General features: G+C 36.0%; 1 protein-coding gene across 2 annotated transcripts in view; it reads left to right on the plus strand.

Moving 5' to 3' along the window:
* Positions 1-14,750, plus strand: part of TFEC (transcription factor EC) — a 206,942-nt gene extending 192,192 nt beyond the window's left edge. For both annotated transcript variants that reach the window (XM_043967675.1, XM_043967676.1), the window contains 4 exons: positions 1,407-1,463; positions 6,030-6,105; positions 12,999-13,146; positions 14,154-14,750. In XM_043967675.1, the coding sequence (XP_043823610.1) occupies positions 1,407-1,463; positions 6,030-6,105; positions 12,999-13,146; positions 14,154-14,534 (662 nt within the window). In that variant the 3' untranslated portion in view covers positions 14,535-14,750. The remainder of the gene's footprint in view (positions 1-1,406; positions 1,464-6,029; positions 6,106-12,998; positions 13,147-14,153) is intronic.
* Positions 14,751-17,090: the final 2,340 nt, after the last annotated feature.

Below are 17,090 nucleotides of genomic sequence, written 5' to 3' on the forward strand. Positions count from 1 at the left end.
TCTTTTATACATTTTTTGGGGGGTGGGGCATTGAGGGTTAAGTGACTTGCCCAGGGTCACAAAGCTAGTAAGTGTGAAATGTCTGAGGTCACATTTGAACTCAGGTCCTCCTGAATCCAAGGCTGGTGCTTTATCCACTGCGCCACCTAGCTGCCCCTGAATTTCTCCATCTTCAACTGTATCAATGCTATAGCTAAATAATATTAGATCAAAAATAGTAAGTTAAATTGGTGCAATACTTAGGCCAAATGATTATTTAGTGTCATCAACAAATGATTTTGTTCTACTTTCAAGTGGAACTGCTTTCATTTGCATTTTGCTATTACACCAAAAACACAAAGTAAAACATGTTAGAATTACTTCTAACTCCTAGAGCTGGAAGAGAACTTAGAGTTCCTCTCTTCTATTATATTATAGTACGTAGGAAGAAATACATCCTGAGAATATAAGTAATTTTCCCAAATCTGGTTATTCTTAGAGCCAGAACCCAGATTTCCTGACCTTTGTCTAGTTTTTTTTTTTTTTTTTTGCAGGGCAATGGGGGTTAAGTGACTTGCCCAGGGTCACACAGCTAGTAAGTGTCAAGTGTCTGAGGCCAGATCTGAACTCATGAACTCCTGAATCCAGGGCCGGTGCTTTATCCACTGCGCCACCTAGCTGCCCCCTTTGTCTAGTTTTACAAGAACAAAATACATTGGAATTAAATGGTTACATTGACCTTTTAGTTCAGTGACTCAAAATGCTCTTCAAGACTATTTACATTAAAAATACACTTAATTCTTTCAGGACATGCCAGTTTTTCTCACTTTGGTTCTTAATGCCATAAAAAGGTATATTAGGCATATCCTGCCTCATATAATAAACTAAATCTATCTACATATATATTATATAGATATATAGATATATGTATATTTTAAATACCTTTCAATAAGCCCATTTAAAGAGAAAGTGAAAATATTTTATTAACAGGATTATTATTATTATTTTTTAAAAGAAGTTATACTGATCTAAACAATGCTAGGAGAGTTTAATGTTATTTACTAGAGTATATAATGAAACTGTTTCAAGAAGAGAATCTTGAAAATCAAATAAAATTCAATGAGATACAGAAATCTAAATTTATTTGTAAAATATCTATGAAGGCAAGGGAGAAAGGGCACCTCTATTGGTGGTTGGTCTTCTGACCCCCTAGGTTTGCCATATGAGACTTTATGAATTACAATTATGACTTACTAGAAAGTTTAAATTTGCCAATATTTAGGTGAAAAATGCATGATTAGTGGTGTTATCTAAGTAAACATCATTTTACTTAATTTCAATCTTTTGATATTGCTAAGCATATTAAGTAAAGCTATCCAAACTTAGGTAGAATCAAAGTCTATTTTAATAATATTGCTTTTGATCAGAAACAGATACCCGGGCTCTGGCCAAAGAGAGGCAAAAAAAGGACAATCACAATCTCAGTGAGTATACTTATTTTTTTTCAATCAAAATAACTGGATAAAAAAGAACATGTTGGAATTAAAATACCATGCTGCTTAACACTCCTGTGAGTTTCTTCATGTCAAATGAATATCAATTAATTGTATAGTCACATCAGGGGTGGGGAGAGAGATTTTGAAACTCAAAATTTTAAAAAAATGTTAAAAATTGTTTTTACATACTATTGAAAAAAAAATTAAATTAAAAAAAGTATTTAGGCATAGCCTGCCTAATACCATTAATTGGATCAACACAAACACAATGTTAGGTAAAATTGTATTACAGGAAGCTGTTTTTTCCATGAGGGGAGGGATAGCAGGGAGAGAACCCATCATAAATGGAAGAGTTGACAAAACATTGCAGCAAGGTTTCATGACTTTGCAGCAAGGTTTGGTTCTAAAATGTTAATTAAATTATTGTGAAATAATGTATGTTGCAGCAACTTTGAACAGAATATGCCTGTATTTTCTAACATAATGGGCACATTTTTGGAATCTTATTAAATGTCATACTCAGAATGAACATCAAGGCCTTTTAAGGTAAGAAATAGGAGCAGAGTCTCCTGCTTCTTTTGACAAAACTAAAGATACTATAATCCCGTCCAGTGTGATCCTTGCAAATATTAACTGAGATGTATGCATGTTATTCAATTGCATGATTTTATAAACAGCTAATTGAAAAAAGCAAGTTAATTTTTTTAAAGGGTGATGGCAGCACTGTGCCTTTCATAACCCACAAGTATACAGTGCACTTAAGTTCTCGAGTGAGCTTAACAAAATGAGAAAAGAATGCAAGGGTGAGCTGTATTGAGGACTGTGTCTCTGTACAGACCACAAATATTTGGAGACGAGAGGCCTTTCTCAATAGAATTATCTTCTGCCCTCACTTTCCAGAAATGTATCTCGAAGGGGTTGTCAGTACACTCCTTAAAGAAATAAAGAACAACTTTTATATAACTGGAGTAATATGTAGTGCTCATGGCTGGCCTGTGCCAATATAATAAAAATGACAAGACTGTCAAAGGGATATTTTATAGAACTTATAAAATAATGGTGATTCATTTAGACAAACAAAAGATCTAGAATATTAAGGGCAATGATGAAAAGAGGTAAAGACAGAGGAGGAATAGTACTTCCAGACCTAAAACTATATTATAAGGCACTTGGTATTGGTTAAAAAATGGAAAGGTTGTTCAATGGAACAGATTGGACAAGGGAGAGTCAGAAATAATGGTATTCAGTAAAACTAGTTTTTGGTAGAAAACTTAGGAAAGAACCTCCTATTTGATAAACATTGCTGGGAACACTGTAAGAATTGTCTTACAGAATTAGGCTCAGGCCAACACTATATCCTAAATGGATAAGTGACATTAATACCAAAGATCATAATTTTTGGGGGGGGGGAGGGACAAAGAGGTTTAGCCTCCTACCCAGCATAGAAGTATTCAGTGGAATAACCAGGACAGGAGTTTCAGACCAAAGAGGAGTCTGCACTTAGTTGATCTTAACCTGCAGAGCCTCCTGAGTTATTGGTGGAGTTGGGTCAGGAACTTACAGAGTTCACATGAGGAAGACTGTGAGCAGACCTCACTCCGGAACACATCACTTTGGAAGCAATGGAAGCAGTAAAAGGAAGCCGTGGCCAGACATTCCCCAGAAATGCACAGAGCCCAGCACTAACAAATCCAAAGAAAAGAAATAGGCTAGAAGAAGAAGCAAATAAAGATAGCTCTAACCAAAAGCCATTCCCCTACAGGGATTGTATGTCATGCTATGTGGTCAAAGGAGATGAACAAAAATTTTGCAAAAAAGAACTGAAAACTATTTACAGTCATTTAAATAAAGAATGTTCCAGAACACTAACAATAAGAAAAGCAAATCAAATCAGTTCTGAGTTTCACCTTAACATCCTGAGAATTGGCCAAGCAAGATAAGCAAAAGATGGCAAATAGTCAATGTTGGAAGTGTTGTAGGGAAATAGCTTATACTCCAAAGAATCCATTGAATCTATCTTATACACCAAAATATTTATAGCAGCCCTTTTTATGATACCAAAGAATTGGAAACCAAATAGATGCCCATTGATTGGGGAATGACTAAACAAATTATAGCATCTGAATGTAATGGAATATTATTACTGTACTGTAAGAAGTGATGCAAGGAAAGATCTACATGAACTGAAGCAGAGCAATGAAACTATATACACACAAAGTAACTAGAGCAATGTAATTGAAGAGAACAACCATACAACCCCCCCACCCCCCCACACACATACACCAAAGTGAATGTGCAAAATTATAAAAAAACAAGCATGGCTCAAAACAAGACATGAGAAAACACTCCTACTTCACTTTTTTTGCAGGGACGTTGCATATTGCAACATATTCTCAGGCTTTTAAAATGTATTGTTCAGCAATGCTGGGTGTTTTTTTTCCCTTACTTAGGCTTTAAAAATACTATGCTTTATATGGGATGGCTCTTTAGATAGAATAAGGAATATGGAGAAAGTATAGTGATATAAGAAGCAAAAGACATCAATAAAAAACTTTTTTTTTTGATTGGGGGAGGGGAAAAGAAAGTTCTGTTGCAGGGCAGAGAGTAAGTTTAGGAAGTCCTAAGAGTAAAGAGAAATGTAGGCTGACTGTTGAGATTAGAACTTTTCCAAGATGCATTTGATTGGCTAGAGCACAGCTTCTCAAATGAGAAAAGATGTAAAGTGATTTGCAAACCTCAAATGCTAGCTCTCTAGCTCCTAGTAGAAGATAGAAGAGAGAGACTCAGGCAGGAGAAGAATTTGGAACCTAGAAACTGTGGGTTCCTAAATGGGTATTAATGGTAGTTAGAAGGGAGTTGGAGGTGGATTGCATGAGAACTGCATTATGGACTGCAATGACTTCATTGTTGTACCAGGGCTGTGATGAAGTATATCCTCCTATATTGTTTCATATTGACCTGGGGCATAACACTCAGTGGCATCAAATAGTAGGAAACAAATTGGAAGGAAGCAGAGACTGTTAGTAAGCCAGCTGACTGTGCTCAATATTCACTGACTTACTCAAGACGTTTTTTAAAGTAACTGTTTTAGTAAATGGCCCAAGCCAACTAAGACACCATTTAGTGGGAAGGATTATAATAATAATTCTAGGGCTATTTCTAAGTTAGAGTAATTTTTCTATTTCTTTGAAGGTCATGTGCTTGAATTTTTATGGGGAAAAACATGTTTCAAATTTGAATGTAATGGTGACATATTACAGCCTCGGCATTAGAGTGAAGGATGGCAGCTTATGGCTCGGTTCAGTATATTCAATTAAAATTTGAACTCTCTTGACTCTGGTCTTACCTTCCCTCCCCCTTCTCTGCAGTTTATATACTGTCATGGCCATTGGCAGACTCACAGAAACTTAGAGTAAAAAGAGACTTCAGAGGGGCTCCATATCCCTCTAAGAGACTCTGCCTATCCAAGTTACAACTCACTCAGAAACCATATTGAAATTTATGGCCCCACTGACATATCTGAAGCCTTTAGATAATGGTTCATTCTCAGGCAAAGCCCCCAGTGAACATTAGCCACAGGCACAGGTGCTCTTGCTACACTGAGGCTCTCATGTTAGATAGTTCTCCTCAATGTGTTATTGGCTATCACTCAAACCATGAACTCAAGTATTAATTGAAGAACTTATAGTCTATTTAAAGTGCTTGTAGTAAATTATAGCTCATAGAATGCTTCCTTTATGCTTTGGAAAGCTATAAAGTTGAACCTTATAATGCAAGTTATCTAGAAGTCATTATAATAATAGAGCAACATAAACACTTTGAAATAATAAGTATTTAGCATGCCCCTATTATGTAACTAGAAATTTTCTATTTATTGTGAAGACCACAAAAGCAATGTTAGAGGTAGTCCCTGCTTCTTCAGAGGTTTATAATCTACCGGGTATCAATGTGTGTGTCAAATCACACAGTCAATACTCAAATAGATCTGTGACATCATCTAGGAGGGTAGGTAGCCCATCCTGTTAAATTTTTGTCTGCTTCCATCATGGTTCATCATGGGCTATCAACCCAATGTATTAGAGTCCTTCCTTACTTTCTTTTAATATTGTGAATATATCTCTCAGTGGAGCACACAGGTTGGCTAATGATTATCCATAACTCTCATCACATGACTAAGTCTATCTTCTTTTTTGTTCTCCATCTCTCATTTGTTATTTCTTATAGTGTTGCTGACTTCTCAAGCTTCCCATAATGCTTATATGTGTATACACCCATTTATATATACAAAGCCAAACTAATGTGAGCAGTAGACTACATATGGTACACAAAAAAGAATGGAAAAATTCACTTTAGGGATCTTAAGATAATATCCATTTTCAGGATCTTTCTAATTCTAGAACAATTACATTCATTTTTTTCTTTTGTCTATAACTTTTTATGACTAAATTATAATCTTTGCCTACTGTTTTTCAGAGGTCTTCAAAAAAGTTTACATCGAGTCACAATTGCACTGTGTTTTAATGAGAATAATCAATAATGTTTCTTTTTTAATAGTTGAAAGAAGAAGAAGGTACAATATTAATTTCCGAATCAAAGAGCTTGGCACTCTTATTCCAAAGTCTAATGATCCGTGAGTTCAACAATCATTCCTATAATAATGTCTATGCTTTCAATACTGGGGAGAAAAATGGAAGAACCAATGACTAGGAAACTAGGTGGCTTAAGGAAAAGATAAGGATATTACAGAAACCCATTTTTAAAAATCCATTCCAGGCTGACAGCTGCTAATGGTCAATGTCATCACTGAAAGTTGTTATGTAAGTCTATAGGAAATGAGTAGGTTGTTTCCTCCTAGGTCTTAGTGGATTTCTGTATCTGGCATCATGTTTCCAATCTCAGTGGGAAGATCAAATGTCATACAGAAGATGAACTGATTTAACCTGTTTGATTTGATTTGATTTGATTTGATTCTGTATGTCACCATATAGTATGGTTGGGCCATTTGGAGAAGACCTAAACTCTCTAGCTGTCTCAAAGATCTGGAGATATATAGGAAGGAGAAAAGTTATTATTTATGTCAGCTTAACTCCAGTAGGTCAAACATTGAGGTGAAGTTCTAAAACTTTTGTGGGATTATATAGACATAACCACAATGAAGTTGGGTGATTGGTATTCTGCAACAGAAGCAGGTCTTTTATTGAACAAAATCTTTACTTTTCCACTAGTTGTGTTGTACTTAGTTTCTTGGGAAACTATCAATGTAGAACCTTTGAAAGCATTACATAAATGAGTTTGGTGCATGCTATTGTTAGATGATATGCCTAAGAAATTGTATTCATTTTACAACTTCCAACATGTAAAGCTTCAAGGTCTATCAATTCACCCATGCCTGGAATAGACTCTATTCATCTGTAGGTATTGGTATCCTTCTCTTCCTTTGAGGTGCTGCTTAGATATCCCCTCTTCCATTAAGTCTTTTTCTTTTCTTTTCTTTGTTTGTTTTGGTGAGGCAATTGGGGTTAAGTGACTTGCCCAGGGTCACACAGTTAGTAAGTGTCAACTGTCTGAGGCCGGATTTGAACTCAGGTCCTCCTGAATCCAGGGCCACTGTTTTATCCACTGCACCATCTAGCTGCCCCCATTAAGTCTTTTCCAATCACACAAGTAAAAAGTAACCTTTGCCTTCTTGAATTTTCTTTTTTTTAAGAAAACCTTGTCTGGATCTCTCCTTACTCCCATCATATTCCATGTTAAATTGTATTTATCTGCTTTCATGTCCCATAACCCTTCCTTACCCATTTGAATGAAAGTTTCTTGAGTGTAGGAATTGTGAAATTTTTCCTTTTTTTTTTTTGTCTCCACACCTAATATAATGATCTGTCCCCAATAAATGTTTATTAAATCTAATTGCACTAACAGAATGTTAATGTTAACACTAACCTATTACCACTAGAACTAATGAAAACTTTAAAAAAATTAATATTAGTGAACTGACAGAACATGGAATGAGGTTATAGCATTTCATTTTGGAAAAGCTTAGAGATTGTCTAGTCAACCTTCCCAGTCAATTTATAGATGAGAAAACTGAGGCCCAGAAAAGACAAGTGATTTTTCTAAGGTTACATTGGATTCTAATTCAGGGCTCCTTTCCACTATGCCACACTCCCTATAACCTCTACGTACACTTGACCCTTATTTTATAATTGAAAACTCAGAAGAAACAAAAAAATAGAAGTAAGAAAAATATAAAGCTACATGATGGCAAGACTAGACTGAATTTAAAATAGATTTATTTATGGACAGGAAGAATAACAGATGAACATATGATAAAGTGAGGGGCCCTATTAATGATGGTTCAAACTCATTTTGTGTAATATGCAAAGTAAATTTAACATAGAAATACATGCCTGAACAGGATGTTAAACAGGGAACATCACTTTGAACATCTCTGGGTGTCTATCTTTAAAATTTTGAAGAAAACAATTTGTTGAATTAATGTATTATTATCTAGCTACTCCTTTTTACTACATCGAAAAGCAGAAGGGACAGAGAATGAGCTGAGGAAGTGCCTGGCCAGGAAACCTAGGCCCCAGTGGAACCAAGATGAGGATGGTGGTGTGTGATTCAAGACTGCCTCCTAATTTTATAATTTTGCTTAGCTTGCTCAAGCCTGTTTAAATCTAGTTTTAAATATTAAGACACCCAAACAGAGGAAGGAGGAGAGGGTAAGGAATGCCACTCAACATATTAGTCTTTTTTTTTTTTTTTTTTGGTGGGGCAATGTGGGTTAAGTGACTTGCCTAGGGTCACACAGCTAGTAAGTGTCAAGTGTCAGAGGCTGGATTTGAACTCAGGTCCTCCTGAATCCAGGGCCAGTGCTCTATGCACTGTGCCACCTAGCCGCCCCTAACATATTAGTCATGATATTCAACTGTTTTAAGAGAGAGAGAGAGAAAGGTCAATGCCACTCAGTCAAGTATTTATTAAATACATACTCTGTATCTGCCAATTACTGTGCTAAAAAGTGGGGATGAGGGGCAGCTAGATGGTGCAGTAGATAGAGCACTGGCCCTGGAGTCAGGAGTACCTGAGTTCAAATCCGGCCTCAGACACTTAACACTTACTGGCTGTGTGACCCTGGGCAAGTCACTTAACCCCAACTGCCTCACCAAAAAAAAAAAAAAGTGGTGATGGAAAGAAAGGCAAAAACATGGTGTCTGCCTTCAAGGAGTTTCTGTGCTAATGGGGGAGACAACATGCAAACAACTGTACACATAGAAGATAAATACAGGCTACATCGAAGGTACTCTGAGAAGGAAAGAATTAGCATTAAGGGGGCTGAGAAAAGACTCCTTGTAGAAGATGAGCTTTTAGCTGAATTCTGGGGGAAGCCTGGATACAGGGTTAAGGAAAGAGCATTTTAGCCATGAGGGACAGCCAGTGAAAAGCTAGTCTGCAGATGCAGTCAGAGGTGAGGAGGAGTAAGAAAGGAGGTGTTAATGGATCATAAAGCATGTGGAGGGGTCAAGACATTGACACATTTCCTATTGTTTCCTGAGCACCTTCATTGGCCATGTGCCTCTGGCACCTCTTACCCCACATGTACAAACCCAACTCATTGACTTTTCCCCAAAACTAGGAATATTCAGGAAATTAGGGGCAGGCACTAAAGCACACAAACTTTCAATCATGCTCTGCTGTCTACTGAATCCAGTCTAAATTCTTTATTCTATCATCTAAAACCTTTCATACTTTGACTCCAAACTCCCTTTCCAGGCCACTTCACATATATTTATGTATATGTGTGTGTACACATATACACAAGTGTGTGTAGGGGTATGCATATCTGTGTGTGTGTGTGTGTATTTAAATGCACACAAAACACCTGCGATTTTGTAGGTGTAGAGAGTTCCCGGTGGAGAAGTTCTAGGATGAAAATAAAAATCTTGTTTGTAACCTCTTGTGGAGTGGGCAGCTATGTGGCATAGTGGATAGAGCGCCAGATCTTGGGTCAGGAAGCTCTGAGTTCAAATATGGCCTCAGACATTTACTAGTGGCATGACCTCTGGGCACCCCGTTTCTCTCAGTTTACTCATCTGTAATATGAACCAGAGAAGGAAATGGCAAAAAAATTCCAGTATCTTTGCCAAGAAAATTCCAATTGGGTCATAAAGAGTCAGACATAACTGAACTACAGTGGAGTGAGTTATTTGTCTGGGGCACTGAAGGGCGTAATGATTTTCTGGAGGGTCATAAAGGCAGAATGTGTTGGAGGAATTGAATCTAGTTTTTCTGGACTGTGGGGCCAGCCTTCTATGCCCTAAGCCACACTGACTCTTTGGAGTACATATTATCTTTCTTACTTTTATAGGTAAGGGAAACCAAAGGTCAGAAATTATGACTTGCCCACAATCATGTAGATAGTAAATACCTGAGCCAACACTTGAACTGAAGTCTTTTGACTCTAAGAGCAGTGTTATTTCATGGTACCATCTAATTATGTGAATATATTGTTATTTCATTAAAAAGAAAATATGGAATTACAAGCAGAAAAGCATCTAGGTGAGAAATATGACATGGGAGAAAAACATACCACAAAGCAGTACTTTTACTAATGAGAAAGCTGTTTGACAATCTCTCTACCACCTAAACTTGTCATGTGGGAGCTGTCCCTACCAAAAAAAAGGTCTTTTTCCATCTTTAGGGATTTTTCCCTCCATCATTGTATCTTCATTCAGTATACTTATTGGTCTTTCATCATGATACTGGACAATCACCTCACCATAATTTATACATTACAAAACTGATTAGTTTAAATCCATGAAACTGATTGTTTTCCCTCCTGGGTTGTCTTTATAAATGACTTGGGTTTGAATGAAAGATGGGAGTTACAGTGAAACCATATTTTTAAATCTTGAAAGATATGTAAAATTCTGTGTGTGGGGGAAATTTTATTTTTCAAAAATGTTCCTGGGTAGTTATTTCTGCCTATGCACTAGTGGTCATCCTGAGCCATCATTTAAAAAAAGATTTGTCATTGTAGAAAAATCAGGTGCCATTCATTCACTGGTTATGAGCTGCTAGCAGAATTGCAGTGGCTCAAAAGAAACATGAGATGCCCACATTTAGAGACATCTCCACTCCAAGTGTTCATATGGACTATTGGTGCCTGATCTGTGTCAGAGCCTTCCAAGCTCCTATCGGTCTGACCAGCTACAGCCAGACGTACTATTTCTTGACCCTGACCCCAACATAGCAATGTCTTTTTGGTCCTCTTTGAGAATGAAGGAAAACCACCAACCAACTAGCTGCTTAAAATTCCCTTAAGTGACAGGTGAAAATTTCTTAAATAAATTGAAAACCCTATAGATTTTTTTTTTTTAAGGAAAGGGATGTCAAAGATTGAACCAATTTAAAAGTTAGTGTTTTAAAAGTTATTTTGTAAGGAATAATCCTTTAACAAATTGAATATAAGAAGTATATATAGTTACTATCCACGGTTACATAGTTCCTACCACCATTTTGAAAGACTCATTTAGATTTAAATCATATAACATAAAATCTAAATTAGCAAAGGAGATTAAAAAAAAGACACATGGGAAAGGGGAGATGGTTCAAGAGTTAATATTTATGGCTTCTCTGCTCATACTTACATCTTTAGTTCTGGAGTCCCCCATATTTTTCAATCACAGGTCTGCCCTATATAACATAAAAGTGGCCGTTACTGTCTTATTAGGAAAGTAGATTCAGAGAGGGAAGAAACCTTGGAACCATCTAGTACAATCTTCTCATTTATTAGGAAAAGGAGACTTGATGAGGTTAAGTGATTTGTCCAAGGTCATACAGGTGGCATCAAGTGATAAGAATGAAATTCCAACCCAGACCTCTCTGACACTAGACTTCTTTTGTTGTACCATGCTGGTTACCTCTGCTACCAAGTAAGACTGTGGGAGGGGTCGATGCGGTAAGACCAAAAGATATTATGCTTCTAAAAAGAACTGACAGAAACTGTAGCTTTCCCATACGCCTTTATAACGTGTCCAAAGGAGGACATCGTTAGTGAGTGTCCCAGTGCATCTGTGAAGAAGAGAACCCTAGGAGCAATTTGACTTTCATGTCACTTTCAGTGATTTTTTTTAAAAGCATTTTCCTTTGTGCAAAAGTTAAAAGTCACTGGCTACATGTTGTCTACACATAATACACAAATAATTTTTATTTGCATGCCAGATCCAGAAGACTATATGATATGTTTCAATGTGATTCATGTATTGTCTGCTGAAGGGAAATCTAGCATGCTTCAAAAAAATAGACATTGAGAGAAATTCGATTTTATTTGATTATTCTCATTTATTTATTTATGTTGCATTTAAAAATCTCTACTACCTATCAGCTAGAAAGAAACTTTTTCATTGGTCTGCTTCATATGACACTTAAGGTATGCCCACTTTCTAGTGAAAACATGCAAATATATTCATCTGGCAGTGACTCTACTGATAGATGTTCTCAGGAATTAAAATCTATGGTCTGTTCCATGTTTTCAGATTTGGAATTTCTTTTGTAATAAAAATATATGTGTTTTAATAAAATGCACATTTCTTTCATGCAAACCTGAAAGATTAACAGGAAGTGAGATGCAGGGTGTTTTAGTGGAAAGCAAATTGGACTAGGAATCAGGAGGCCATGGTTTTAACGCTCCTTCTACCACTAATTAATGTACTTGACCTTGGACAAGTCACAACCTTCCTGGGTCCTAGGTTTTACATCTGTAGAAGAGGCATGGACAAACTAAACTAATCTATGGCCCCTGATTTTTCCAAAATTCTATGATTTTGAGTCTGTGGTGTTTATATCATTTAGCATTTTAAAATATCTGGTTTCAAATAATCATCTAGCAATTTTAACCATTTTGCTGCATTTCAGGAGGAAAGTTTTGTGAAATCAAATTTAAGAAAGTTTTGCTTTATTAGTGATATAAGACTAAAGCACTAAACTGTGTGGTTTGTCTGTTCCACAATCAATGAGTATCAGGACTGGTATGGACCTTTTTTTTATTATTTTTTTCTAACAAGCATAAAAGCAACCTTATTAGAAAGTCAGGTAAAAAGAGTAGTATATTTGAAATGATCTTAAAAAATTTAGGCTTAAGTCCTCAGTAATGTACATTTCCTAGTTCATTAATGCAGAAATACTGCACATAGATTTTAATCTTGGAGTTAATAATAAAAGCAATTTTCACTAAAAATATAAAAACTGTAATGGTAGAATCATGATATTGCATTTAGCTCTCCCACAAAAAGTCACTTTATTACTTTCTTTTGACACTTATTTTCATTCAGGGATTAATTTTACTATATAAGGGCTTCTTAACTATTCTATTAAAATTTCTATTCAGAAGCAATAATATCTAAGAGTGAATAATAGTCATGTAAATCATTATTTCATATTAATGTAAAAGATTTTGTAAGTTCTTATGAATTCTGCTGACATGCACAATTGTGAAAAGGTTATCTCTACATTCCGCAGTGATATGCGCTGGAACAAAGGAACTATTTTAAAAGCATCAGTGGAGTACATCAAGTGGCTACAAAAAGAACAACAGAGAGCCCGAGAATTAGAACACAGGCAGAAGAAATTAGAGCTGGTTAACCGACAGCTTCTACTTCGAATTCAGGTTTTTATAAGAATGTTGCCATGAACCGCAAAGCTTATGCACCATTTCCCCGTCATCGGTTTTATTCATTGGCCTCATTTTTTTTTCCTTATTCACTTTTCTCCCCTATCTCTCTGAAGGACAATTTGAAATGCCTTTGCAAGTTCATAGAGCAGGTTGTTTCAGTTGGGGTTTAGTTAGAAGATCCAAAATTTTGATGGCCTTAAAGGGAACACACACACACACACACACACACACACACACACACACACACACACACACATGTATGCACATGCGTGTGTGTATGTGTGTGTGTATCTGGAGAGCTAATTACAAAATTTCAGGAATATGTGACTGTCCCATTTACATAGTATGTTTCCAGCCAAAAGGCACATACATACGCACATGTGTGTATATGTTATACTAAATATCACATTTATTTCTCAAAATAATATTGGACACTAAATTCTTCCCTTTATTTTTTTCCTTTAGTAGCATTCCTATGGTTTGCTTTGCCTTGAGGGTATGTTGTGCCAGGTAATATTTAGTCACTCATCACCTGTACATGTGACACAAGGTACCAGAATATGGATTTTCATAATTCTTAGCCCTCAAGGTTTGTTCTTCCCCTTAAGATGGCATATTGCCAGGTAAAGTACTTGCTAGCTTTACTTAAAACTGTCTAGGACTGTTGTGGGAAGTTATTCAATAGAAATAATTCATTGATTTTTCCATACCCTTTATGAGGCTCTGTGGTAGTGTGGGATGGACTTGTGTTCCTAGGACCTTCAGGGAACAACAGGATTAGTGAGCAGGGAGCTGATTTATTTATTTATTTTTTAGTTAGAAATAGACTGGTTTCTACCATTGGTTGGGGTTGGGGAGAACTGCATTTTTAATAGCGATAGTACTTAATAACATAATGGTTCACATGAATACCTATCAATTGTATGGGTCTCATTCTGGGGAGCATTATACTGTAACACTTACTTTCAAAGTACTTACTGAAATCTCATTTCAAACTACAGGAACTGGAAATACAGGCTCGGGCACATGGTCTGCCAATCACGTCTTCACACAGTGCAACCGATTTGGCTGCCCATACCACCAATCAACAGACCTATCCAGAGGATAAATCAGTAGATTATTCCCAAGAACTGACTCTGGCTCAGGGATCAAGATCTGACCTCTGCGATGGATCCATGGCCTTTTCTTATCCCCTGTCACACTTTACTGATTTATCATTTAGTGCTGCCTTGAAAGAAGAACAAAGATTGGATCATATATTACTGGATGATTCAGTATCTCCATTTGGAACAGATCCTCTGCTATCTGCCACTTCACCTACAGTATCCAAAGAGAGCAGTAGGAGAAGTAGTTTTAGCACAGATGATGGAGATGAGTTATAAAAAAGGGGAAAAAAAAAAAAAAAACTGTGAACAGACCCAATCTTCACATTGGGAAGAAATTCTCTGCTGGTGCTATGCGATTATGCTCTGAGTCTGGTATATTGCTGAGGCTTAATTTTTGTAACAGAGTAAGTTGTTCATGGCAAACTGGGTTTCGAGGAGTGTTGAAGCAAAGGAGAAGACTGCTTGAAGATGAAAAATTAAGTTGGAGAAATATTTTTGGCCAAAGTAACCTAATTTGCATGGATATTTCTTTCTGTCTTCGGTTTTCAACCAATACTGAAATGGTTCCCAGGAAAAGTATGTGTGAAAAGTCTATCTAAGAAATAAACATAAGATGTAGACTTCTGAAATTTGAAAGTAGAAACTGAGTTCAGTGCTTGTGCACAGAATTGCTTACAGTCAATGAAAAGTACAAACCTGCTTAGTCATTCATTTTAATCTTGTCCATTGCACAACATTAAACATATCAGTTTATGAGCAGCAAGATTGACAGATTTATGGTTCATTGGCTCCCCCTTGCCCTCTGGTGGACTTGCTAATGAGAGCCCATGGTCAAATGGAAGCATATTACAAAATAGAACATCTGCCCCTGGATAATTAGAATTAAATCTATAGTAAACACTGGATATTTTCCAAAGCAAAGTGCTGTAAATTCCCAAGCACTTTAACAAATTGTTCTTAATTCTTCTAGTCATTTTCACTTCATTTGTTCTCAAAGCTTCACTCTTTCTTTAGTTGATGATATATGCATTTAGTCTAGAACAAAGAACTTGATACATAATTTTCCCATTCCATCACTCATAACATATTTTTAAAAAGTGAGCTTATATCACATAATTTCTGAAATGACTGTCTCAAAAAAAAATACTTGATGCTATTCATTTTCTTTTGTTTTTGTTTTTTTTTTTTACCCTTCTGACTTTGTAGTCAGCATGAGAAATCACATTTTTCTTTTCTTTATCAGGAAAGAAAAGTGATTATAGGAAATACCATTAAATTATGATTAAGTGTTTATTTTGATTAACATTTAGTTATGATTTCAAATGTTTCTTTAGTAGTCTGCCTTTGAAAATTCATGATTGTGACTGACATTAGGTAAGCAGTTATTGATGGAGATGATGATGAAATTACTGGATGAACCGATAGATTTTAAAATTTGAATTTTTTTCTCTCTATTCCTAGGGGAGGCTATTGCCTTGAATTTGAAAACTATTTGTGAGCTTAGGTTATTATATTAATTCCTGAAAATTTATATCTCCTGAGTGTCTCTTGGATTTTAAGATTTGAGTTACCAAAAAGGCCAATAATAGGATGTACCTCGTTCATTTAAGCAACCAATTCATGAGCAATTTTTTGTATTGAGAACTTAGCAAGAGCTCAATGCTTAGCACTATTCATCACAAAGAGAGAGAGAGGAAAGTATAAGACTTTGCCTCTGCCACCAGAAAGATTATACTCTAGGTAATAAAACTAACATATGAACCAACATAGAACAAAATATAATTAAGATCTGAAATCCATAGTATAGACTCCAATTGCTGTAGAAAGTCAAAGGAGAAGAAGATCAGTGAAGGATGGGGTGTCTAAGAAAGATTTTAAGGAAGAGCTGGAACTTGATTTGGACCTCATAGATGATGTGTAGGCATTGGGGGAGATGGTAGTGGTGATATGGTACATCTTAGTGGGCAGATGAGCAGGGCAATAACCTGAAAGCACAGAGGAAAAGAAAATGACATTACTGACCTGATTAAAGTGAAGGGTGCATTTAAAAGAATACTGGGAAATAAGGCAGCATAGATGGGGTGGAAGAAATTATGTTGTTGTTGTTGTTTTCTTTGGTGGGGCAATGAGGGTTAAGTGACTTGCCCAGGGTCACACAGCTAGTAAGTGTCAAGTGGGTGGAAGAAATTATGGAAAGCCTTGAAAACCAGGTAGAAGAGATTAGATATGATAAAGCAGAAAATTATCATATTCTATAAAAATTCCTAGACTACATACTGTCAGAAGTCATAGTTTAAAACATTTATGAAATGACTTGAGGTTTTATTTTATAACTCATCACAAGTACTTTATTGACAGTTATTGTATTAAGTGAATGAATGATTATTCTCTATCTGGGAAACACAAGCATGTAATTCTATACAGTCTAAGTTTTGAGATGGGAATGTTTCTGTAATTGAGATCATAGGCAATTTAAAGGAGTTACACTTAGTTTCTACGATCCATTCTACCCCTCTTCCCCCACCAAAAATGATTTTTTTCTTTGATTCTAATTCAGGTCTTGGATTTAGAAAGCAGTGATTTTAATTTCCTCAGAAGACCTCAAAGAGAGACAAATTTATCCTACCTACAGCTTTAGATTAGAATGAGATAAGGATTAAAATGAGAGTAAGAATTTATCCTTTTAACATCATTTCCAGGACCCTATTTTTATTTACAAAATCAGTCTTCCAGTTTATAATAAAAGCACTTAAATACAGTGCCTGTCACATGGTGGGCACTTAATTAATGCTTGTTGATTTACCTTGACTATGAAAACCTTCCCCCTGGTAA

This window comes from Dromiciops gliroides, chromosome 5 (genome assembly GCF_019393635.1).
Source record: "Dromiciops gliroides isolate mDroGli1 chromosome 5, mDroGli1.pri, whole genome shotgun sequence".
Classification (NCBI taxonomy): Eukaryota; Metazoa; Chordata; class Mammalia; order Microbiotheria; family Microbiotheriidae; genus Dromiciops; species Dromiciops gliroides.